This window comes from Emericellopsis atlantica, assembly GCF_019669845.1.
Source record: "Emericellopsis atlantica unplaced genomic scaffold F5Z01scaffold_3, whole genome shotgun sequence".
Classification (NCBI taxonomy): domain Eukaryota; kingdom Fungi; phylum Ascomycota; class Sordariomycetes; order Hypocreales; family Bionectriaceae; genus Emericellopsis; species Emericellopsis atlantica.
The window spans coordinates 51,116-74,398 of record NW_025764705.1 but is presented as its reverse complement, the minus strand read 5'-3'; the positions used below and the strand labels follow the sequence as shown (position 1 = coordinate 74,398).

Sequence of the window (23,283 nt, the reverse complement as noted above, 5' to 3'; positions counted from 1 at the left end):
CAGTGGCAATCTGGTCATCACGCAAAGGGTCCCAGTGTGATTCACAGTCCTTTTTTCGCTTGTTGGACGCCCTTCGTCCTCGTTCAGAGCTGTCATGTGGTCTCATTTAGTGATACACAGGCGACTTCCTTCGCACAGTGACTAGGTGCGGAGCGACGAGACAAGGTCACGACACCTATATTGCCCGCGGGGATACCGCGATACCATACCATCTCCATGGAAGAGAGTGGCGGCGACATCAACTGTTGATCGAATAAAAATACAAACACGTAAAGGGGTCTTTTGCACGAAGCTCGGCCACAGCCACAACGTCGGAGTGTGGCGTTACTGCGCCATGCGGAGGCTGCAGAGAGATACACGGAAGAAGTGTGGCTTTCGAAGACTGCAACGTTCCAGGCAAGTTCCAAATCCAGCTTGTCGGTGAGCAATCCTTGATTGATCCAAGGTCCCCTGTGCGACTGACGAAGTGCTCTGTGATGCGCTGGCAGTCCAGTCATTGGTTTCAGACACTGTGCCGAACCTGCAGCCGGCGGCCTATATCACAGTGTATTAAGATTATACACTGTCCTGGGCCACTGACGTCAATCCCCCATCACGCCAACGCGCACTCGATGCCTCAAACATCGACAAGGTTGGTGCATCATGACATGATGGCGCCCTCAGCAAATGTTCCCGGACGCTTCGAAACCATCTAATTACCGGTCTATACCTAGGCAAGACGCGACATGTTCCGATGCCGAAACACACCTCCGAAGTTAAGTTAAGTAAAGCACAGCGTTGCTCAGCCCAGCAGCAAAGAATACGGCAAAGACCCTGAAATACGAACACGCGACACGCATCCACAGTCATCAAACCCAGACACCAATCATTCGTCGGAATGTCATTCGGGCCCTCGCCCTGATGCAGGCTGATGAGCGAAGGCGCCAAAAGTATGGCTTGGCTGTGCTCAAGTCCAGTCTGGTGTGTGGTGCAGCAACGATCGCTGCCAACCTTTATGTGGGATCGATGATGTCGAACAGACAGGGGTCATTCCACCCACAGGTTCCTGTTCCTTGCGAATGAACAGTCTTCCCCGGAGCGGCAACGGGAACAGACTGTACTCGATCGATCGAGTAATGAAAACCGTCACTATTATCATCATGGGCCTCTAATAATCCAAGTCAGAGTACGGCCGAAAGCAAAGGGACAAGACTTAAATCATCAAGCGAGCGAGCACCCACATGTCCCCCACAGGAATCCTCACCACACCCTCCAGTCTCTCATCTATCTTGGCTCGCTCTCTCCGTTTCAAGCCTGCATTCAATAAGCGGACAGACAGACTGCCATGCCATCTTGCGAGCGTGTGCTCTGCCTGCAGTACAGCTACATCATCACCGCCTGATTGAGCGAGGTAGACCCCTTCCCTGACCTCCTTTGCTGGCTGGCACGCCCAACCCTGTCAAGCTAGCTCCGAGCTGCTGGGCTGGCATCCAGTCCAGGTCAAATCCATAGTATTTGTTGACGCGCCTCCCACCATCACCTTGAGAGTCTCTTCCCTCTCTCGCCATGCCCTTCACGGTCATCCGCGGTAGTAGCAGCAGCAGCAGCAGCAGGCCCACACAGCCATCGTCACTCGACGTCGAGTTTGCACACCCGGCCAATACGACGTCCGCGGTGCGACCACCATTCAATTCTCAGCTCACTTCGGAGCGCCTGCGCGAGAGCTCGCGCCTGCATGTCCTCGTGTCCCAAATGGGCGGCAAGATTGAAAAGGGCAGAAGGCCCGTCTTCACAGAGATTGGCCTCGACATTGACTCTGCCAACACTGCGCGCTCCTTGGCGGCTCGTCGTCACCACCCAGATCACCGTCAGCCGGAGGACCAACCCTCGTGTCCTATCAGCCCAGCGCAGGAGTCACCAGTCCATCGCGAGAAAGACTTGGGCGATACTTCAGAAGTCCATGTGAGCAAGCACCCTGAGACGACAGTGAAACCGCGTCGCCACGACAGCTCCAGCATCGTCCCTTCGTCCAGCGCTCGACCACGCCTGCGGAAACGTCAGGTCTCCGAACCAGCTGAAGCCTGGTACTCAAAATTCACCGGTTCGAGGAATCGGACCCGGGTTCAAAGCACGTCTGGAGGCCCCCCACAGGCTACCCCCGGGCTCCAGCGCTTTGCATTGCTCGTCGCCCTCGTATGCGTCGTTATTCCTGGCTTCACTCTTACCTCCCGTAACTACCAGATGGAGGCGGGCACCGCCGAGGCGGGGGTGATCAGGAAGCGCGAGACCAGCCCTACCGACGTCTGCAATCGATGGGCGCACCAGGCGGCCGAGCTGAATGGCACGCTGTACATTTACGGCGGCGAGGCGAAGAAGGACGAGAGCCAGGAGTCCAACACGTGGAACAATTATTTCCTGACGCTGGACCTGACGGAAGACTGGAAGACGGACAAGCCGGCGCTCAAGGGTCTAGAGATACCTGATGGTCCCCCTGCTGTGGCCAATGGGTATCTATGGCGCGACTACGAGAACCTCTTTCTGTATGGTGGACAATTCGCCGACAACCCATACAAGGACCCTGCTCCCGAGTCACTCTGGAAGTACAACATTCAAGACCAGAAATGGATCGAGTTCCAGAACCCAGAGACATCGAAAGGAAACTTCTCCGAGCCCGCTGGCCAACCCGTGCATCGGTCCGCAGAGGGTGCCGGCGTCTCTGTGCCAGAGCTTGGTCTCAGCTGGTATTTTGGAGGACACGAGGATTGGGCGACGATTCCTGGCTGGTCCCGACAGATCCCCCGCGTCTATCTGAACAGCCTGCTCGAGTTCACCCACCCGGGCTATTCCAATGACGGCGTCGACAAGATCGCCAGCGGCAACGGCGCGGGCGACGGTGGCATCTTCCGCAACATCACCAGTGGAGGCATTCAGGCCGATGAGTTCCCCAAGCGTGCGGACGGTATCCTGGTCTTCGTGCCAGGCTGGGGCAAGAAGGGCGTCTTGATTGGCATGGCCGGGGGCGCCAAGGACGTCTTCACTCGCAACTTTGAGACGTTGACCGTTTATGATATCGAGAGCTCAGAGTGGTTCCACCAGGAAGCCACGGGCGATATTCCCGGTGTGCGTGTCAACCCCTGCGCCGTCATCGCAAGTTCACCGGATGCATCGAGCTTCCAGATATACATGTTTGGCGGGCAGAACTTGCAGCCCTTTGTGAGGCCCCTTTGTGATCGATCCTTCTATGATCATGCTAATGCGATGACAGCAAGAGCAGACGCAATACGACGACATGTATATCCTCACGATCCCATCCTTTACATGGATCAAAGCCGATCCGGATTCAAAGTATGCTCCTAGCGGCCGCGCGGGACACACGTGCACCATGCGAGACGGACAGATTATTGTGGTCGGGGGCTACACTGGCGAAAACCAGCCTTGCGATGACCCTGGAATCTACGTCTTCAATGCTTCTTCTCTCAAGTGGACCAACGAGTTCAAGGCGGGTGATCACGACGCCGACCACCATCCTGACAACAGTGTCCTCGCGGGCTCATGGGGATACTCGGTTCCTGACAAAGTACAAAAGGCGATCGGCGGTGACGAGGACGGCGGCGCTACCGCCACGGAACCCGACTCGGGGCCTGCAACAGGCGGTCCCTTTGCGACAGGCCAGGCGCCCGTGTTCACGATCACCCAGGGGGGTTCCACCACAACAATCACCCCGTCCTCCCAGCCTGATTCCAACGACGGAGAGCATGAGAGCCCGCCAACGGCCGACAATAGCAGCGGCGGCCCAAATCCGGGCCTGATCGCGGCCGGTGTCATCGCCGGCGTCCTCGGTGCACTCGCCCTCTACCTCGGATTCTGCACCTGGCTGTACCGTCGCCAGGTAGCCGCCTACAAGCAGCACATTGCGACCACGAACCGGTACTCGGGCGCCTCGGCCGATGCCTTTGCCCCCGCGGGTCTCTTCTCGCGGCGACAGGAACGGCCCGTGTCAGCGGACAGCGAGAGCTTTGGCTGGGTGGGCTCGGAGCGAGGGCGACCCGCGCCCTTCTTGACGGCCGAGCAGAGATGGCTCTCCGACGAGCCCACGCCGAGTGCTGGGAGCGGGAGCGGCACGGTGAAGAAGAGTGAGGAACGCACGAGCGGCAGCGGCAATGAGAGCACGGAGAACCTGCTCGAGGGGCGGGAGCCGAGCTTCTTTAGTGTGGTCATGGGCCCGCGCCGGGCGCTGCGGGTGGTCAATGGCATGGACTGATGGATGATGATGAAGCGATGATAAACGACGACATATTGTTTTGTTATTATGGTGTTTCTTTGTTTATCTTTTTTACTCTCGCTCTAGATACCCATTCGATCGATATAAAGTCAAGTAATATTTCCAATGTTCTGAAATGTCTGAACATGTGTCCCGTGAACTCCTGGCGTGCTTGTCGCGATGCAGCAGAAAAGGATGATGCGCAATCAGTCGTGTGTATTCATGTCATGATAGCTTCTCGAGCTGCTCCTCCGGCACCGTCCGAACAAAGGCGTGGTCGAGGAAGTGAAGCCAGGCCTTGTTCTTCTTGTGCTTGGACTTTTTGTGTTTCTTCTTGCCCTTGCGCAAAGGCTGCAGAGCGTCGTCTTCTTCAACGTCTGCGTCTTCTTCGACATCCGTGTCGTCTTCGAAATCAATGTCTTCGTCGTCTTCATCCATATCTTCGTCTTCATCTTCGTCGTTCTCATCGTCAAAATAGTCCATGTCGTACTCAACATTGTCCTCCTCTTCAGTGCCATCCCACAGCGCCTTGCCTTTGCCCTTGTTCTTCTTCTTCTTGTGCTTCTTTTTCTTCTCTCTCTTTCCAATGCGGTGCGCTAATTTCAGATAGTTGACGACCGTCAAGTCATCTAGCTTGTAGACCTCGTCGTTAAAGGTGCTGTACTCGACCTCGAACTTGAAGGGCCGGGGCTTGGGCTTGCTAAACTGGGGCTCGTCGTCCTCGTGGTCTCCATCACGCCACTTGTTGCTGTCGGCGTCCGGGGCGGCGATGTCGTTGTTGATGTGTGTCAGATTTGCGAAGTACTGCGTGTAGCCCGTGAAGGTGAGAGGCTGGGGATAGTACGCCGGGCCGGGCGTCGAGCCCTTGGGAGGGTCCTCGGGGAGATGCAGATTCGGGTCTTTCGACTTGTTTGGCTTCTTGTGCTTCTTCTTCTTCTTTTTCTTTCGCTCAGCCTGGAGGTCGTCTCGAAGCTGCCTGACGTCTTGGCTACTCAGTTCGTCGTCGGACCATTCGTCGTCCACCGACAAGGGCTTGTACGCCGTTTCATCAAAGGTGTCGGTCCACACCGCCGCATCTTGCAGGCCTGTGATGTTGTACTCGATGATCCGCATCGTCGGGAAGTAATTGGGCACGATGCTGGGGCTCACAAAGGACAAGATGTACCTTTCGGCATACTTGCCCCCGATTTTCTGGGACTTGTCCTTCTTCTTCTTCTTGTGCTTCTTTTTCTTGCCTTTTTTCCGGGAAGTATCAATGTTTTGGCTCTCGGAGTCGACATCGGCCTCCATCAAGGACTTGAGTGCATCTGCGGGAATTTTCCACCATCCTTTCCGAAGATCTTGGAGGTAGTCTTCTTTCGAGGCCACCGATACCTCGTCGTCCAGGGCGTCATCGTCATCGACATCGACATCGACATCGTCCTCTTCAGTCACATCCGAGTCATCGTCTTCCTCGGAAAGCTCTTGGGCATTGATGGCCAAGTCCGCCTCCCTGGTGTCCTGGAGCAGGAAATGGTCAATGTTCATGTGACCATACAGAGAGCCGGTTACCACATCTCGATACTTGTGCAACCACAATGTATACTTCTGCCAGCATGTCTCGTCCCATAGTTTCTTGCTCGAGGTTCTCGCGGGCGGCACATGGCCGATGAGGATGGCCTTCATGCCCCGCTGGCGGAAGAGCTCGAGTTGGACGCGCAGCCACTCCATATGCTGATAGCCAGGCTCGGTGGGGCTGGCGCAGCCGTCGACACCGGCATTGCGATCGAAGAAGTACATGGTGTTCAGACTGAAGACGGCCAGCTTCTGGGGAACGACCTCTGACCAGAACCAGCCACCAAACTCAAAGGAGTGGCGCTGCTCCTCGGGGATGAAGCGCCTCCAGATGTCGCTGTACTTGCGCAGCCATCGATTTGGCCCTGGGTAGAAGATATTGTGCGGTAAGAAGTCGTTGTTTCCCCACGTTGGCACCACGGGGATCTGCATGCGCCCGTGACTCGATCCGAATGTGTCGACGAACTTATCGGCCATCATCTGATTCGTGCTCAACACCTCGGCGGCGCTTCTGGGAAACTTCTCGTCGCTGTCATGGCGGGCCGAGTCGCCTGTCCAGACCACGAAATCGACGTCATCGCGGATGTTATCTTGGATCCAATCGAATGTCGCATTGACGAGCGAGAATGGCGAGTCGCAGTCCGTCGTCTCGGCGCCGTACGCTCCGGCGAGACCCTTTTTGCGATGGCATGCCAGTCCCGCTTCGGTCGACGAGTGTGCCTTGTAGTGTTGGTCTGGATGGAAATCTGCAGGGTCCCACAGTTAGCGGTCCGTCGTATCGCATGACGCAGGTCCAGAACCTAATCATGCAGCAGCAGCACACCAGCTTCGGCATGCTTGTGGTGCAGGGAAGACGAAATGCGGTCTCAAGGCCATAACGAGGAATTGGTGCGTACCTGTGATGTGCAAGAACTTGCCCGTGAGTTTACGGTGTTGTTCTTCTGCTTGGGGCCTCCGTAGCACAGATTGCGAGTCGTCTGCTAGAGGCGACGCTGCAGCGATCTGGCTGGAGAAGGTTGCTGACAGCAGTAACAGGTGCGACCAGCGTGCTGTGGGCAACATGTTGGTCGCTCTGTGTGTCGCCAGAATATTTCGAGACGGCTAGCGTTGGTGGTGTCTCGCGCCGCGACCTGGTCGAGACATGAGAAGCGAAAGTGATGTCGAGAGGGACTGAGTGAATGGGTGAGTAAGTAATCAGTGAATTGAGGATTGAGGCGGAATGGTGGCCACTGAAAAGAAGACCGGAGCTTCACTAAATAAAACGACGACGTCAGCACAGGCACTGAACCAGGGGTTTAACTCAATTCGCAGATCCCGTAGACGGGCATCCCGCCCTCCCCCGGGGACAAAGTGGATCCAGTCAATGCAGTTAGCGGAATTTTCCAGCGAGCAGGCGCTGGACACGTGCCTGCCAGGCTGTCAAGACCGCTGTGGCCGTACGTCAGGCACCCACGAAGCGGATGGATGTAGCCAACGGAAGAGCACTAGGTAGCTTAGAAGGAAGGAAGCTACTTACACACGAAGCTGGCTGAGATTCCTGGTAAAGCACACAAAGATCGAGTAATCCAGAAAAGAGCGGCTTTATGGTCTTTTGAGAGAATCCCCATTGTACTGGCATGCATCCAAGACCCCATGGCCCCGCTCATCCGTCTGTTTGCTCACGCGCCCCCCGCGACTCGTCGTTGTCTCCCACAGCCAATCTCAACAGTGATGCCGTACACGTGCAGTGGCGAGGCGGCAATCTGGCAAAGCACTGTTTGCCTACGGCAGGCTCGGTGGCTCACGCGGCACCCTGATGGCTCGATAATGGGGGTAAGTGCCGAATTCCGCGACGCACTGTGAAGAATGCCTGCCTGCACGTGACCAAGGAACTAGACACGTGAGTGAGGCATCAGCAGGAAGACTCCCGGCAACGGCAACAAATTGCATCCAAATACCGTCAAGTCACGCGAACGGGCCGTGTTCGATATACGTTCCATTGTGGCGCAGACACATGTTTATCGTTGTAATGATGGCTCCTGGTGCGCAGTTTGTGTCTGAATTGGTGACCTCATCCTGCCCCCCGTTCCCCAGCCTATTGTTACCTTACCTACTCCACACTTACTTCACATGTCAGAATCCAGATTCAACATCCGGCCCGCCATGACGGGAAACCCGCGACATTTATTTCAATCGGCATCAAAAAAGCACACGACAGCTTGCTTAATTTAAGTCCATTTCACCCCTAGGACCACGCCTCCTCACGCAAAGAACGCCCAAGGCATACCTCATCCCGAAAACCCGCACAGAAGAAGTCCCAAAGTCGATGATGAGCTGAGACGCCAGCATCGCATTGGGCAATAATTTACACAACCGACTTCCCCACACAGGGATCGAGCAGATGTCCTGCCTTCTTCCTCGGCAACAATGGGCCTCGTCCTCGCCGTGTGGAGGGTCGTTGTCGACGTAGCCAGCTTCTGGCGCAAGGTACGTCCGTTCTGTTCCAGTGCCACCCCTCGTCCTCGGCACCAGCATCTCTACTCCCACCATGCGCCGCCATGCCCAAGCTCCTGCTGACCCCGTACCAGAAACTTCTTTCTTGGTATTCGAGCCGCAACCCCGTCGACCTATGGCTGCATCTCCTGCGCGAGGCCACCACCTACGAAGAGTGGGAGGAGGCGTCTCTCCATCTCGACAACCTCCTCGGCCTCGACCTATGGCGCAACAACCCAACATCAAAGTACTATGACTGGAGGCTCCTCACGTCTCGCCTGCACTCCCTGATCGAAGCGCGAGAGGAGGGTGACTTTACGACACTGGTCAACCTCCTTCGATCGGGTCTCGTCCGGAACCTGGGCAACATCACCAGCCCCAAACTGTACAACCGCGCTCTTTCGGGTACCAAATACCTCATCGAGGAGTACATCACGCAGGTCGCCGAATCGATCGAGGAGATATCGACGCTGCCCACAAGCCACATTAATGGCTACCCCACTGGGGACACGGTCCTCACCAACCAGATGAAACTGGATTTCATACACGATACCCGACAAGCATTCGGCCGGAGCACGCTCGTCCTGCAGAGCGGCGCCATGTTTGGCCTCTGCCATCTCGGCGTCGTCAAAGCTCTGTTCTTGAGAGGGCTGCTGCCGCGCATCATCACCGGCACGGCGACAGGCGCCCTGGTGGCCGCGCTGGTGGCCATTCATACCACGGAGGAGATGCCAGCTGTGCTCAAGGGAGAAGGGATCGATTTGTCTGCCTTTGCGTCAGTGCTGAGCGCCGCCGGAGCTGCTGAGCGAAAGGGCCTGCGGTCGAGGTGGGATACACTCACGAGGAGGGTCAGACGCTTCGTCCGTGAGGGATACTTCTTCGACGTCAAGGTCTTGGAGGACTGCGTCCGAGCCAACGTTGGCAACTTGACCTTTGAGGAAGCATACAATCGCAGCAAGAGGGTGCTCAACATCACGGTGGCCACGGGGAGTCACGGCGGTGTGCCTACGCTGCTCAACTACCTGACAGCACCCAACGTCGTAAGTGACACACCAACGCGCCCTGAGAAGGTGGAATCTAACGTGTGCAGCTCATCTGGACGGCGGCCGTTGCCTCGAATGCATCATCGCCAACTCTCTATGGCGCGGGCAAGACGACCCTCCTGTGCAAGGACCTTGACGGAAACATTGTGCCATGGGCTCCCGCGAACATGGCCGACTTCCACCACTGGACGCACATCTCCTACAACGACCGTGACTCGCCTCTGCGACGCATCGCCGAGCTGTTCAACGTGAACCACTTCATCGTGAGTCAAGCGAGACCGTACCTCATTCCGTTCCTCCAATCAGACATGCATGGCCCTGCGGTTCTCGAATCGAAAAGCTGGACCACCCAGCTGTCCGCCCTCATGATCCGCGTGGTGGGCCTGGAGATTCGGCATCGTCTGCGTCAGCTCGATACGCTGCGTCTACTTCCCGCGAGTATCCGGCGTTTCTTGGTCGACGAGCAAATCCCCGCCGCGTCCATGACCTTGGCGCCCGAAGTGACGGCATCCGATTTCATCCGTCTCCTCGAGACACCGACCCGCGAGACGGTCAACTACTGGATACTCAGGGGGGAGAGGAGTGTGTGGCCGGCCGTGGCGGCGCTACGGATACGCTGCGCCGTTGAGAATGAGTTGGACCGGTCGTATCAGGTCGTGCGCAAGCTCAAGGCGGGTGGGCTCAGGCGCAAAGGCAGTATGCCCGGGACTATTGAGCCTGCCCAGTGAACAAATCAAAACTGTAGGATTGTTCTTTTATCTCTTGCGTGTTCATATTGGGTCCGGCCAGAACGACTCATAATCTCGGTGGAATTGTTGTCGGATGCATTATACATCCATGATTCTTCTGTCATCTATAGTGCATGCTGGCCCACGACATCCGGCCATCAGTGTCATCTGACGATACTAGGAAGGTTTGGTGGCGGCGCTTAACCCTCAGAGTCTTGGGGCTTGTCCAGGCTCCGGTCGAACTCTCGTCGGCGGTAGTGGTCTTTCTGGTCATTCAAAAAAGCCCTCGCACACGTCGGTTCATTAAGCTGTTCTTTTCTTCCCCGCTCATACCTAACACCGCCATCACAAAAGCAGGGAGGGATCAGAGAGAGAAGGCTGACGTCCTCAACACCATCGACTCTCACAACAACCCTCGATAGATTCATACATCTCGATCCAACCAGCCAGAATTCGCAACATGGCCTCAGAGAAGGAGAAGGAGATCACCCCTGGGCAAGACCACGGCCACCTGCGCTCGGTGGCATCTTTGTTCGCCTACCCTTTCCAAAGTACACGGGTCACCAAAGAGGCACCATCGCCCGCAGACACGAGCGAAGATACCACACCTGAAGAAGGAGCCCAGAAGGGTTTACGAGAAGAAAAGGTTGATGATGATTGGATCCTGCTCACGGAAGGGATGGATGCTGTCGTCGTCTGCGGCACAGCAGCAGCAGCAGCAGCCCGTGACACTCCCGCCGAGCCGACCGGCGCCCCCGAGACGACGAGCCGCGCCGCCCAGCATGTGGCCAAGCAGATTGCGGATTTCCAGGAAAAGCGCCACTACAAGACAGCATCAAAGAAATCAAAGGGCAAGCAACCCGCGACAGTAGCATCATCATCGGCATCGGTACCGCCACCACCACCGCCGCCAGTGGACGGTCCGCGAGCAAGGCTGCCGCCAGAGGACCGCAGAAGGATGGAAATTCTGGAGAAGCTCACCGAGAACAGGCGGAGGGTCCGAGCCGGGGTCCCTCTCGACGATCTGCCTCGCGACACGACCACGACGCGCAGCCACGTCGACTACATGTCGACGACGGAAGCTCCGCCCTCTCAGCCCATGTACTCCGCCGAAGTAAGCTACGCCGCTGGTCCTGCCATGGGCTATGGCGCGTACCCCTCAGGACAGTCTGACGCGTACCTCTTCGACCCGGCACTGTATTGTCGTCCATCAAACTATCCGTCGTCTAATGCCCGAGACCCGAACGAAGGGTTCTCGCCAGTGTACATGTACACTGAGGCGTACAAACGGGATCAAGACACACTGCTGCCGTACGGGCCTGCTGCGGATGAGCCGTCCTCGCATTATCCGTACTATCAGTAGAGAGCGCTCACCTTGATGTGCGAGGGGGACAGACGAGGGCTGATGTTGGGGGATGGGCAGGCTAGGGAGGTGGTTTGGACGCTGGCTGAGCCGACCGACAGCAGGATTTTCGAGTTATACTCGAATAATTTCGCATATCTGCTCAGTTCACTTACTTAATAGAAGCCGTTTCACCGATTCGGGCTCGAATACTTTCAATGTCGACTTTGGCCATTTGACCTTTGCATGCACGCAGCGTATTGTCAGCTTTGAGGCCAACTGCCAAGCACTGACTAGTAACAGTTCCTCGGGGGGGATCACCTCGTATTCCCCCAGATATCGACAGCGGTGATCACTGATCAGGTCCACTCCTCAGGCTACTGTACACCACATGTCAAACATGTGCTGACATCCCTGCATAATAAGCACTTTGATCTACAATTCTACATCGGTCGTCGATCCGAATCGCTGACATGTACATAGTCCCATGCGCTGTCGACAGACATCTTCGTGCGACGGCGACACGCGAGTGAGACATCCGTCCTCCGCGAGACAAGGGCAATGAAGAAAACGGGTCTCACAGGCAAGGGGCAAACTTTGTGGAAGCGAGGAATGCGGTCGCGTTCATGGTTTCATTCAATTGTGTATCTGGCACCCCCCGTATATGGGCGAGCGCAACGCGAACTGACTGACGCCGCGACATACCCACCCGCGTGGGCGTGCGCGCCTCGTCCGATCAACAGATACATGGTACACATTCCTGGGGCTCATGAAGCTGACACATTTCTTTCCTGGTCTTTCCTGCTCCCTCGCCAAACGCCCTGGGTATGTGAAGAAAAAAAGGGTGGCCCTCTCTCCGTAAGAGACAAGCCAATGCATTACTAGTACGTATATCTGAGAAATGCTTGAGATGAAGGAAGAAGATGTGGGATGAGAAGAAAGAATGAAAAGAGCTCTCCGCCGATTGTTTGGTGAGGTACATTCAGATCGTCATGAGGTGGCGAGGTAACCGCTCAGTTGAACATGAGGAGGCCAGCGATGGCGGCGAAGAGAAGGGTGCCAGGGGCGGCGAGGCCAGCGGCGGCGCTGCCACCGTCGGGGATCTCGGTGGGCGAGGCACCGGCGCTCGTCTCGGACTGGGTGGCCTCCTCTGCAGCATTTGTTAGCATGATCCATTCTTCTTGACACGAGGACGGGAGGCACCACATACCAGTGGGGGTAGTCATGTCGCTCGTGGTCGAGGTCTGAGTGACGGTGGTCACGGGGGTGGTGACGGTGGTGACGGCGGCCGAGGTGGACGTGGTGGTCTCCTCCTCGGTGGTGGAGGTCATGGTCGAGGTGGTGAGCGTCTTGACGACCTCGGTGGTCTTGGTGACCACGGTGGAGGTCGGGGCGGCGGCGACACCCTCGTAGTCGAACTGCTCCGAGTAGTTGTCCTCGCCCTGTGCGTCGACGATCTCAAAGGCGTAGGTGCCGGTGGGGAGGTTCTCGGGGGTGAAGGTGAAGGATCCGCCGGTAGCAGAGTCTGGACGCGGGTCAGTTCCCGTCAGTTCGATCTCGTGGGCAGGACGAGCGTACCGGTCAGCTGCTCGACGGTCTTGAGGTCACCGCTGGGGCCGTCCTTGAGGTTGATGGTGCAGCCCTCGTCACAGCCGGTGAACTCGAGGGTGAAGGGCTCGCCCTCTTTGACGTCAAAGGACAGGTTGGTGAATGCGGGCTGGGCGGCAACCACAGCGGCGAGCGAGAGGACGGCAGCAGAGTACTTCATCTTGGCGATTGGTGTTTGTGATGCGTGTTTTGTAACGAGTGTCGGTGGTGAAAGAGCACGAGCTGTGAGATTGGCGTCAGTCAAGGGACCAGGTCAAGGTGAGTGCGCTCTCAGTGGGACGTGACGACTAGAGTCGAAAAGTGAGAAAGTAAACAAGAAAAGAGTGGCGCTCCAGTCTTCGCTTCGACTGATGCTGAGGCACGGGCGAGCCGTCAACAGCCTGAGTGAGACCTCTGAGGCTCCAGTCACTGCCCACAGCTCGTCCAAAGTCCAGTCGAAGACATGGAGTCGCAGTGGCACTGGGGAGCAGCCCCAAGGACGCGAGGGTGTAGCCGAGTAATAGGAAAGATCAGATCAGCGCAACTTACACGAGTAGAGACTGCAGAAATCTATGCACGGAGAGACACGATGGTGAGCGAGTGAAGATGGAGGGCAGTAGAAGAGGGCGAGGGACGGACGGATGGCCCCGTCCAATATATGTATGCCTATCGACGACCGGACAAGGAATGGAGCTGGCTAATCTCCCATCCAAGCCCATAATAATACTCACAGTAGTCCGTGGGTGCATAACCAGGGAAGCCTGCGTAGGTGCGTGCCTTGCCTGCTCCGCCCCCAGATCAGGTGCGTGCATCCATCATCATCAAATGGCTGCTGACTGTCATCGGGTATGCAGCCGTAGGTATGCTAGCAGGGGAAAGTCGACAGGGGGCGCGCTGGGCCCTCATGTCGCCCCGTCGCGCGCGTGGCCAACAGAGTCAGAAGAGTCAGACCAGCATTGAGGTTTCAACAGGACTTTCGCAGTGTGGACTGAATGTGGAGGCTGTCTCTCGGTCTCTCCAGTCGTTGCTGGCCTACAGTAGCCGCCTAGCCGACTAGACTAGACTGACTAGACCAGGGAGGGCATCGAGAACGACGAGAAGACATCGACGGTCGCGACATGGACCTCCCGAAGCGCTCGCTGTGGGTGTCATGCCGTCCCAAACTGGAGATGGCCGACTGGACTCTGGCCAAGCGTGGAGGCCCCTCGCGGCCATTCCAGTCTCGAGGCGCAGCGCCAGTCTGTTGGTCGCCACCTCTTGGCTGCTGCTGCGCTCGCTGCTGCTCCTGGCTTGGCCCAACAGGCCAGGCTTGGACAGTCCGACTAGAATTGATTTTGGCGAGACGAATCAGACGGGGCCCCCTCGGGAACGCTCTCACGTCGCTCCCACTCGGGTCGTTCCATGAGGGAATTTGGGCGCCTAGTACGTACGCATCCGTGATAGTTAGCGCCACTTGTTGACCTCGGTCGGTCGCGTTGGAACTTGGAACTTGAAGAAATGTGGAATGTGGAATGTGCCAGGCATTGGCACATTCAGGCTGTAGCACGTGTTCTATTTCCGAACCCGGTGGAGAGAGAGAGACAACTTCTCTCGCTCCAACAAAGCCTGATGAATCAAGGACCAACAGTTGATGATTCTCCGTGAATCCGTAGCAGTCTAGCAGACCAGTCGCCGGTCACTCTCTTTTGTCTCGAGTCCTCGACAAGGCCTGCGTCTGCGTCTGCATCCATGCCCCTGCAATATGTCCCGCGCCAAGTCGTCCACGCGCCGCCAGCTTCTTCGGTCCGCGACTCCTATGAATGTATGCTGGGCCAGCCAACCGCGCGACAGTCGAGTCACCTCACCGCTCTACGGAGTAATTAGAGCAGCAACTAATCGTACATGCAACGATGTTACGTCGAGCAGGACAAAGAGGCAGGGGGTAATCAAGTCCTTACCTTCCTTAGGTATAGTACGTAGTCAATACAAAAAGTCAAAGTTCAATGGTACCCGGAGCTTGCGTCGCCCACATGCAATGTCGCAGCCCTCACGCGCCTAGTCTGGTTCTAGAACTCCCTGGCTAATGGGAGTACCTATCCACCAGCGGAACATCCCACCAGTTGACAGCGCCAACTTATTTTATAGCACTCGACTCTCTGACTGCGCCTTGTTTACATCGCCAATACAAAGTAAGAAGAAGTCATATTGATCTCTCACTCACGTCGTCTGCGCATGTGCACTTGAAAAGGACGTGCGCTCATTGCAGGTTCCACTTGCGATGAAGCTGAGCCTACAACGTCGCCAAGCTCATGTCTGCTTGGCTCTGCCTCATGTCCTTGTTGTCGGTGCTTTCACGACTTCACGAATCGGGACAGCCAGCTGCATCCTGCCTGCATCTCTACCCCCCTTTTCAGCCAGTCAGCCCTACGAGTATGACCTTCGGCACCTCCAGGCCAGGCTTCAGCTGGCGTTCTCACTGCGTAAGATACGCAGTGTAAGTGGCTTTCGCTCACCTGCCGTAACTTGGGCCAAGCCACATCCGATAGCCTGGCTCTGGCTGGCAGCATCTCCCGACACCTTTCCTTCACAACTTGAACCCAAAGAGCAGATCCTGAATGCTGAATGTACGGATACACCGACCAACATGCGTACGCGAGCCAATGAAATGCTCGCCGAGCCGCCGTCAGTGCCTTGGCCCATGCAGCCCTTTCTGCTCAGTGGGCAGGTCAGTTGCGAGGAAGCACAGTGGGAAAGCTTGCGAATATTGGATAACCATCAATTACGTACAGCCCGGTGACTACCTTGCACGTAAACATAACCCGATGATGCGGATTCCCAGAGTAAACACGATCCTCGAACGTGTCGGGATCGCTCACACGTCATTGCCCTATAACTTTCCATGCTCTACAAATGTGATTTCGCCCATGCTGTCCCAATCTTGAATCATCATCAGCTCCGCCAGCATACGTGCCATGCTCCGACGGCGCAAGTCATTAACAGATAAGTGTCCTGCCACGCAAACACGGAAACAATCGGCATAACAAACAGAAACAAATAAGAGGTATAAGCCGGCTCCCTTTAGTGCTCAAGCAGGCGCAAGCTACCCTGGACAACCACGTTCTCCAGGATTGAGCCGGGCGGGACGTCAATCGTCTGGCCCTCGGTCGCCACGATGATAACGGTGCCCTTGAGCGTCACGCCACGGCCCAGGTTGACCGCACCGGTGATGGTGAGGTGGTCCAGCTCGAGCACCTTGGGGATCGACGGGATGCGCTTCTGGAAATCAGACACCTTCTTGAAGTCGCTGCCGAGCTTGATAAGCGGGGCATCGCCGAATCGAGCGGCGCTCATCTGGAGCTGACCATGCTTAAGCTGGTACAGATCCGACTTGACCAGCATCAGATCCGAGCACGTCTTGACGGGCAGGAAGCGGCGACGCGGCACGTTGACGCCGTGCGCGTTCTTGAAGTGGCGGATGGCCGCGCCGACAGCAGTCTCCAGCTGGATGATGCTAATGTCCGACTCGCCCTTCTTGTCACCGGGGATCGTCTTGCCGTTGGGGATGATCTCCATCTCAAGCTCGTCATTCTCCACAACACGCTTGATGGCCTGGAGGTTCAACCAGATATTGTTGGTGTTGAAGTACTTGAACTTCTTGATCGACTTGAACTCGTTCACGTGCTCCTTGGGGACCTGGGCAATCTCGAGCAGGCGGACAGAGCCCTCGTAGTCGATAATGGTGCCACCCTTGACATCGGCCTTGGTCTTGTTGGTCAACTCCATTATGTACTCGGACTTGGTCTCAACCATGTGCTGGAGGATGCGGAGGTCGACGACGGCGCCCAGGTTGTCCACGTTGGACAGGAAGAGGATCTCGATGCCACGCTCAATAAGCTGGTCGAGGATGCCAGAGTTGTAGAGCGACTCGAAAACGTCACCGTGGCCAGGGGGGTACCACTCGTTGATGGACGAGTCGTTGCTCTTGGGGACTGGCAGAAGCGAGTCCTTGTAGATACGGGGGTAGCGAGACTGGTTGAAGGTGAGAATGTCAACGTTGTGGCCCTCGTACTTCTTGATAATGGCAGCAGTGTCGTCGTTGGTATTGAACGAGTTCATCAGGATGAAAGGCACGTTGACGTCGTAGGTGCGGTTCAGGTACTCAATCTGGCGGACCGACAGGTCGAGGAAGGACATGCCGTCGCGAACCTCGATGACGGACTTGGGGCCGACACAACCCATGGAGGTACCAAGACCACCGTTGAGCTTGAGGACAGCAAGCTTGTTGAGGAACTGCACCGACTCGGTGTTGGCGAGATCCTCATAGTCGACGACTTGGCCCTGGGCGGGCGGGGCGATGCGGTCCCAGTCCCTGCGCATGCGTTAGGACTTGTGCTGCAGCATTTCAGGAGCATATGTCTACTTACACGGCATTGCCCTTAGCCTTGTCGTTCAAGTAGCGGCGGAACAGGGCGAAGAAGTTGTCCATCTCGGTCTCAAAGAGCTTCTTCTGCGCGGGGTCGGTGACGGTCTCCGCGAGGTTGGTCAGCGAGTTGCGCATCTGCGCAGCAGCCACGTTCGTGGAGGTGTTCTCGAAAGCCTGTCCGGAGCAGGTTAGCGGCTGGTTTTGACTGATCGCACTAGATTCGGGCATGATGGCGTCTTTCGCGAACACGAGATGGGGGAAGGAAAACAAATGGCGAGTATGTCAGGGTCTTGACCGTCGAACCAGAGGGGAGTTTCAACAATGTGGTTCAGCTTTGGGAAAGGTCCTCCAGCGATGACTGGTGACTCGCGCTTGACTCCAGGTCGCGGGCTACCACAGGTGAACTGCTGCGTTTGTGCGGGACTGTCCCTTGTTGCCCAGCGCCACCTTGCTCAGAGCTGACGATGGTGTAGTTATGTTCCTTGGAAGAGCGAACAAGACCCCAACGCCAAACAGGGCTTTTGGTCGGACATGTAGCACGCCAGATATCGATGAGTCCATAGTCCTCGCACAGCCGGTGCTGGCTGCCACCGTTTGGGGGCGTGGGTGGTACAGCGTCCTGAGGGGTAGGGGACCCCGTCGCGGAGAGGAGAGGGATTAGGGAGTGTGTGGGAAAAGGCCTTACCATGTGGCTGCGAGTCTTTCCGTGGTGCCTCTCGCCATTGTCCTGGCTTTCCTGGTTGTCGTCAGGCTTGAGGCGCGAGGGGAGAGCGCTCTTGATAGCGGAGGCCATGTTGATGAGCTAACAAGAAGAGCTGCGTGTTTGTTCTTGGTAGATATGGGGGCACCGTTTGGTCGGATCGATTCGAGTTACGAACGGTTCGACGAAGCTCGAGAGTCGGCGGGAAAAGTCGAGAAGAGATGAATATGGGAGGAAGAGAAGGAGGAGGAGAGAAGAAGAGGCAGGCTGTGATATGATGCGGGATCGAGGCAGAGCGGGGCAGAAATAAGGAGCTCCTGCGCAGTTCCAATGTCGGTCAATCGAAACCCGGGAAAGAGAGGTCTGGGCTGTAATTAGCACCTATTAACTCTACGGGTGATTGCGGTATTACCGGTAGCGGGCTCCAGTCCCTCCTCCAACAGTTCAGTCCAGCCGTATTCACGTCTTGAGTGAGGATCGTCGAGTTTTTGATCCGGAGCAATTACTATCAGCAATGCCCTCACTGCTGTTGCATTGACGTCAGGTCGACAACACCAAAGGACCAAGTAGTCCGGCTCTGATGAGGTTTTTGATCAACGTAAAATCATGTCCATGATAGCCTAGCTCCCTGTGTCTGTTCATATTACTATCATTATTGTGCAAGGCTCCATGTTGGACATCTGCTGGACTGGACTTTTAGCAGGGCCGCAAAATTCCCCTCCAGTTCCAGCCATGTCCAGTCCCCCACCATCCAACAGCAATCACCACCGCCGCCACTACGATACAACCACGACCAACCATGGACGCAGATTCGAATGGCGAGCTGCATCTCAACACGCCGTGGCGCCTTTGCCACGGCGGTTTCCTGACACAATTTGCTGTTGAGGGGCCTGGACCGGAGCACTATCAAGCGATCGCCCATAATTACTCCATAATGGGGGCCCCAATGCCCGACATTTGCATCCTGGAGGCTGGAGGTGCTCTGGAGGAGCTTGGAGGTGTCCCCAAAGTTATGCACGTCGGCCTTGTCCGACAGCGTTTTTTTTTCCTCACTCTCTCCTCTGGTTTGTTGGATGCAACGTTTGAATTTTCTCTCTCTCTTTAGCCACAGCTCTACTTTTCAGGGTCTCGTATCTCAGATGGTAGCTTGCCACCCCTATTGATTCCGAAAACATCCGCGCTAGTTGTCGCTTCCTGGTCTCGGTGTCGATATTGGCGGAGCGCAATCACAGCTCCTTGTCGCGTACGAGTAATAATGAGCAGGACTTTCACATTTACCCACTGTCAGCGTTGAGAACAGTTCCGCCCCGGGGAGCTACTCGCTGGGCCCGGTCGCTGCACGTGGGGGCGCCAGTGGCATCCATGTCTCAAAGCTGTTAACAGCTACAAAGCCAGTCGCATCAACCAGAACAGAGGACCGCACTCAATTGGGCTGGAGGACAGGAAAAAGGTTGGCATAGTAAAAGCCTCCGTCTTTTGCTTCGAATGGCACTATTTCTAGATGGCTGCTAATTATCCAATGAGGCCTTGGTGGTGTCACCAGGATACCACAGTACTGGACTGCACTAACAGTCCCTCGCCAGCCAGCCTTACGGCTGAGACTGCCACGCTGCAAGGCTGCCAGAAGTTGTCAACGACTGCATGCGTCCGGCTCGTATCAGCACCGCGTAGCTTCAAGTGAATGGACACCGCTTTCAGAACGACCGCGAACATCGGTGACCGGGCTCATCCTGATGTTGACCGTTGTTGTAGCATTTGCTCCTCACCCCAGTACTGCGAACAAGCGGTCTGCTGACCGACCAGCTCCACTAAATGGGCTCTGCTGGCTCAGGTGCTGCTCATCAGGCGTCTGTTTCTTGACCGACTCTCGCGATAGCTTCACGTTCCCTTTGTGTGACTGGCATCAAACTACAGCCTTCCGAGACTAACACTGCTTTGCCGAGCTTGCCGAATAGCCCGGATATCGTGCCCCCAGACTCCCACAGAAGCTCAACGTCTTGTTCACAAAACCATCACCATCATGGGCAGCTGCGAGTCACCCGCATTTTGGAATGTCAATATCCCGCCTGAGCAGCATACATTCTCGTGTCCAGAGTACCTCCGACACCTGACGCCCAAGGACGTTGGCATCATTGCAACGCCAGATTCCGAGTACACTGCGCAATCTTGGGACGAAGTCCGGCAAATTGTGGCCACGAACAGTCTGGAAAGCTTCAAACGGGTACCATCAGATCTTCGACGATACAGGTCATTCGTATATCGCCTCGTGCAAGACTACGGGAGCGTGCACGCTTTCCTGTTGAAAGAGAGATTACGATGGGAGGAACCAGTCAAGCCACGCGGGGCACCTTTCGAGCTCGAAGACGACTACAAGATCCTCTTCAATGACTGGCCTTATGGCGTTGACAAGAGGATAGTTCACTTGGTAGTCTGGACAAAGTTTTCCCTGGCAGAGGATCCGAAGACTGGCGATCTGACGGATCAGGCCCGAAGAGACACAGAGGCTTTCATGGAGAAAGTTTTCTATGAGAATGTGCCCCGAGAAAGGGTCATTTGGTTCAAGAACTGGGCGGCGCTCAAGTCTGTCAATGCCGTTGAGCATTTTCATGTCATGATGTACGATCCAGATCCGTGCTTTGTGCAGAGGGTGACGCAAGGCGATGTTCCGCAGTGTCTCAGAGAGGCTCACTGAGCTTGTGTATTCCTTGCGATGGCATCTGCATTTGTATAGCAAGATAGATTGGATCCAGAATTAGCAAGCTGGACGCGCGAAGTCCGCTCGCACTCACCCGCTCACAACGTCCGCTGTGTCAATGCTCAGCTCTACACATGGACAGTCAGCCAAAGGCACCGCGACCGGCTTTTCAAGCGCAATTATCAGTCTCCATCCCTCTTTGCCAGGTGTCGTATACGTCTTCGTCAAGTATTGGGTTAGCTCGACACTGAGCTTCGCCGCCAGCGCTTCAAGCGTCTCAAACGAAGAGTCTTTCATCGTCTTTCATACATCGTTAGCTTGGGACAGATATGGAGACTTTGATCTATTACCTTTGTGATGAGTCTTTCAATGGTATGATACCCGTCCTGAATCTCAGTCCACTTCTCAATCGCTACGTTGGCGACCACCATCTGCTCTGCTTCCCTCTCGTTGCTGTTGACTCCTATCAAAGTCGGCACGCGCAGATCATGAAACTTCAGCGTGACAGATCGTATAGCGTCGCCGGCTGGATAAGCCACGGTGCCAGTGAGGCTGACGCCGGACCCCAACAACGTCCCTTTCGGTAGGAGGATTTCCAGCTTGAAGAGCCGCACCGTTGTCGGCTTGAGATAGCTCACCACTCCGGCGGACGAGGCTTCCAACAAACCACGGCCAGTTATGCCCTCGCAAAGTGCTTGGAGCACCGCGCCGAGTGACTTGCCTTCATGTTCCAGCAGTCTCTTGCTCAGTTCCTTGCTCAGAAGGCCATAGTGAACAGTATCACCTTCTTGAACCGTGTCGCCGCCGGCTGACGCTGTGAATGGCCGGCTCAAGGACACTTCTGCGGAAAGTGTCACTGGCTGGGGGCGGGAGGCTCGACCCCATGCGTCTGAAGGTCCGGTGAAGCTAGTCGTCGTGAGGTTCTTGAGGGTGATGGTGGAGACCGGTTCGCCCGCGGCGTGCCTTGTTTGCCAGGAGGTGACCAGGGGACATAGGCCTTCCATTGTTTGATTCCGAGCGCCCAGAAATACAACGATAAGTTGGCCAGAACTGATGACGTGAGTACAGATGAAGCTTCACGACATTGTGCAACATTTGCTGATTCACGCCCCAGGGCAGCAAGGTGGGGGGGTATGGCGGCTTACCCTAGAGTATGCCCAGTGTCACCTGAGCGAGTCGACCTCAAAGCCCATCGGCGCGAATTTGGTTGAAAGACCTAATACTTTAGGATTCGGATGTACTTCTTTTACCTTTCATCTACGAGGCTCGAACAGTTACCAACTCAAAGGGCGAATTTTGTTGCCGTGTAGCTGTTGCGTTTGGCCCAAGCCACATAACAATATTCAAGTCGTTACAGATGAGGATGGCTAACTGTGAAAAGAATGACGTGCATTCAAGGACAAGCCTTTCACATGCCATGACCCAAGGCCAAAGTTAGATCCATTCTTATTCATGAGTTGAAAGTTGACACCTTTCAATGAATCCCCAAAGCCGGCTCAAGCGAGTCCGGGAACAGACACCAAGGGCATTCACGGACGAAAGGAAGCCATCCCGTGCCCCGGGAAGCCTAGCACATATCAACTATAGGCAAGGTAATTTTCTGGACTTAACAATATGTCTCGAACATGGAAAGCGGTGAGGACAGGAGTGAATTAGGCACTGGTCGTTGCTACTCCGAGCCCCTGAGCATCACAGACAGTCGACGCATGTCCTTGTCTGCATCACAGGCAGTTCGTCTGATTCTGCTGGGGAGAGGTGTGCGAATTGCCTTTGAGCACCTAAACATGATCCTGCGGCATAATTTGGATAATTGAGCAGCTACAAGCGATGACCAGGCACCAGTGACACATTAGCCTGGTGGGAGATGGGCGCCACGATTATGATCAAATATGGACAACTATAATATATGTGCAGATGCGCACTAAGAAAGACACGTTTGCTACTTGAAAGAAGGGGCCTTCAAATCTCAAGATGAACGCAATGTCCGTTCGCAAGACTGCAGCTCAATATGTCAAGGGACATGTAATTATCGTAGACATTTTTACAACTACGCCCATTGAACTTACATGTAATTGCAATTGACAATTTCCACAAAGATTAGATATCCAAGCTGTGGTAGCATGTCATATTTTGTGCCCACGAACCAAAAGATCAGCTCCTCTCGCGCGATATACCTTATTTAAGAAACCCACGCGAGATGCTCGAGCTGCGTTCATGTGGCCGTACCAGCTTCTGCCGGAGCTTCGCACGCTTCGGAGGCAGCGCCCAGCAAATCTACTCGTACAAGTTGCGCTGTCTTCATTAATTTCTCCTCTAATTCACTTTGAATACTCATCACAGCGAAGTTCAAGTCGAATGTTGGTGGATGACACAGATGCCCTACCTGTCAATCAGGCACACGCGTCGTCAATGCGCGTATCATTCACACTCGGTCCGTTAGGCGGGTCGACAAGCATCAGCTCGGCCTCCATGTCAAGTTTGGGATACCTCCGCATTCTGGCTGAATCCAATTTCATGTGG

General features: G+C 55.6%; 9 protein-coding genes across 9 annotated transcripts; 5 read left to right on the top strand and 4 right to left on the bottom strand.

Moving 5' to 3' along the window:
• The first annotated feature begins 1,197 nt into the window (after nt 1-1,197).
• F5Z01DRAFT_303772 (uncharacterized protein) lies at nt 1,198-4,353 on the top strand. Its single transcript, XM_046258897.1, has 2 exons — nt 1,198-3,192; nt 3,245-4,353. Exons 1-2 carry the CDS (start codon nt 1,546-1,548, stop codon nt 4,238-4,240), a joined length of 2,643 nt encoding a protein of 880 aa, XP_046121750.1. The 5' UTR covers nt 1,198-1,545; the 3' UTR covers nt 4,241-4,353.
• F5Z01DRAFT_733360 (Metallo-dependent phosphatase-like protein) lies at nt 4,274-7,336 on the bottom strand. The gene is made up of 3 exons (XM_046266738.1): nt 7,311-7,336; nt 6,691-7,046; nt 4,274-6,540 (listed from the first exon to the last, which is right to left on the bottom strand). Exons 2-3 carry the CDS (start codon nt 6,854-6,856, stop codon nt 4,466-4,468), a joined length of 2,241 nt encoding a protein of 746 aa, XP_046121749.1. The 5' UTR covers nt 6,857-7,046; nt 7,311-7,336; the 3' UTR covers nt 4,274-4,465.
• Nucleotides 7,337-7,962: 626 nt separating this feature from the next.
• Nucleotides 7,963-10,267, top strand: F5Z01DRAFT_303374 (uncharacterized protein). The gene is made up of 3 exons (XM_046258895.1): nt 7,963-8,260; nt 8,362-9,306; nt 9,357-10,267. The coding sequence occupies exons 1-3, from the start codon at nt 8,201-8,203 to the stop codon at nt 10,035-10,037; spliced, it is 1,686 nt and encodes a 561-aa protein (XP_046121748.1). The 5' UTR covers nt 7,963-8,200; the 3' UTR covers nt 10,038-10,267.
• A 230-nt stretch (nt 10,268-10,497) lies between these two features.
• Nucleotides 10,498-11,400, top strand: F5Z01DRAFT_670483 (uncharacterized protein; the record flags this gene model as incomplete). Its single annotated transcript, XM_046264567.1, has 1 exon — nt 10,498-11,400. One exon carries the CDS (start codon nt 10,498-10,500, stop codon nt 11,398-11,400), a length of 903 nt encoding a protein of 300 aa, XP_046121747.1.
• A 992-nt stretch (nt 11,401-12,392) lies between these two features.
• On the bottom strand, nt 12,393-13,147 carry F5Z01DRAFT_632845 (uncharacterized protein; the record flags this gene model as incomplete). Its single annotated transcript, XM_046261893.1, has 3 exons — nt 12,393-12,529; nt 12,590-12,904; nt 12,958-13,147. The coding sequence occupies 3 exons, from the start codon at nt 13,145-13,147 to the stop codon at nt 12,393-12,395; spliced, it is 642 nt and encodes a 213-aa protein (XP_046121746.1).
• Nucleotides 13,148-15,114: 1,967 nt separating this feature from the next.
• F5Z01DRAFT_303845 (uncharacterized protein) lies at nt 15,115-16,044 on the top strand. Its single transcript, XM_046258898.1, has 2 exons — nt 15,115-15,951; nt 16,005-16,044. The coding sequence occupies exon 1, from the start codon at nt 15,224-15,226 to the stop codon at nt 15,740-15,742; it is 519 nt and encodes a 172-aa protein (XP_046121745.1). The 5' UTR covers nt 15,115-15,223; the 3' UTR covers nt 15,743-15,951; nt 16,005-16,044.
• F5Z01DRAFT_303517 (UTP--glucose-1-phosphate uridylyltransferase-domain-containing protein) lies at nt 15,883-18,416 on the bottom strand. Its single transcript, XM_046258896.1, has 3 exons — nt 18,054-18,416; nt 17,370-17,542; nt 15,883-17,314 (listed from the first exon to the last, which is right to left on the bottom strand). The coding sequence occupies exons 1-3, from the start codon at nt 18,159-18,161 to the stop codon at nt 16,024-16,026; spliced, it is 1,572 nt and encodes a 523-aa protein (XP_046121744.1). The 5' UTR covers nt 18,162-18,416; the 3' UTR covers nt 15,883-16,023.
• A 1,672-nt stretch (nt 18,417-20,088) lies between these two features.
• F5Z01DRAFT_632843 (uncharacterized protein) lies at nt 20,089-20,760 on the top strand (the record flags this gene model as incomplete). The annotated part of the gene is made up of 1 exon (XM_046261892.1): nt 20,089-20,760. The coding sequence occupies one exon, from the start codon at nt 20,089-20,091 to the stop codon at nt 20,758-20,760; it is 672 nt and encodes a 223-aa protein (XP_046121743.1).
• A 46-nt stretch (nt 20,761-20,806) lies between these two features.
• F5Z01DRAFT_303302 (uncharacterized protein) lies at nt 20,807-21,918 on the bottom strand. The gene is made up of 2 exons (XM_046258893.1): nt 21,114-21,918; nt 20,807-21,063 (listed from the first exon to the last, which is right to left on the bottom strand). Exons 1-2 carry the CDS (start codon nt 21,765-21,767, stop codon nt 20,854-20,856), a joined length of 864 nt encoding a protein of 287 aa, XP_046121742.1. The 5' UTR covers nt 21,768-21,918; the 3' UTR covers nt 20,807-20,853.
• Between the last annotated feature and the right edge of the window lie 1,365 nt (nt 21,919-23,283).

What these genes read in the sequence shown, in the direction of transcription:
- F5Z01DRAFT_303772 (XM_046258897.1), top strand. Translation starts at nt 1,546, where the DNA reads ATGCCCTTCACGGTCATCCGCGGTAGTAGCAGCAGCAGCAGCAGCAGG. An exon ending in GGCAGAACTTGCAGCCCTTT is followed by an intron (nt 3,193 to 3,244) that starts GTGAGGCCCCTT and finishes ATGCGATGACAG; the next exon opens with CAAGAGCAGACGCAATACGA.
- F5Z01DRAFT_733360 (XM_046266738.1), bottom strand. Translation starts at nt 6,856, where the DNA reads ATGTTGCCCACAGCACGCTGGTCGCACCTGTTACTGCTGTCAGCAACC. An exon ending in CAAGTTCTTGCACATCACAG is followed by an intron (nt 6,541 to 6,690) that starts GTACGCACCAAT and finishes GGGACCCTGCAG; the next exon opens with ATTTCCATCCAGACCAACAC.
- F5Z01DRAFT_303374 (XM_046258895.1), top strand. Translation starts at nt 8,201, where the DNA reads ATGGGCCTCGTCCTCGCCGTGTGGAGGGTCGTTGTCGACGTAGCCAGC. An exon ending in TAGCCAGCTTCTGGCGCAAG is followed by an intron (nt 8,261 to 8,361) that starts GTACGTCCGTTC and finishes ACCCCGTACCAG; the next exon opens with AAACTTCTTTCTTGGTATTC. An exon ending in ACCTGACAGCACCCAACGTC is followed by an intron (nt 9,307 to 9,356) that starts GTAAGTGACACA and finishes TAACGTGTGCAG; the next exon opens with CTCATCTGGACGGCGGCCGT.
- F5Z01DRAFT_303845 (XM_046258898.1), top strand. Translation starts at nt 15,224, where the DNA reads ATGAAGCTGAGCCTACAACGTCGCCAAGCTCATGTCTGCTTGGCTCTG.
- F5Z01DRAFT_303517 (XM_046258896.1), bottom strand. Translation starts at nt 18,161, where the DNA reads ATGGCCTCCGCTATCAAGAGCGCTCTCCCCTCGCGCCTCAAGCCTGAC. An exon ending in GAAAGACTCGCAGCCACATG is followed by an intron (nt 17,543 to 18,053) that starts GTAAGGCCTTTT and finishes TGCTCCGGACAG; the next exon opens with GCTTTCGAGAACACCTCCAC. An exon ending in AAGGCTAAGGGCAATGCCGT is followed by an intron (nt 17,315 to 17,369) that starts GTAAGTAGACAT and finishes ACGCATGCGCAG; the next exon opens with GGACTGGGACCGCATCGCCC.
- F5Z01DRAFT_303302 (XM_046258893.1), bottom strand. Translation starts at nt 21,767, where the DNA reads ATGGAAGGCCTATGTCCCCTGGTCACCTCCTGGCAAACAAGGCACGCC. An exon ending in TTGAAAGACTCATCACAAAG is followed by an intron (nt 21,064 to 21,113) that starts GTAATAGATCAA and finishes GATGTATGAAAG; the next exon opens with ACGATGAAAGACTCTTCGTT.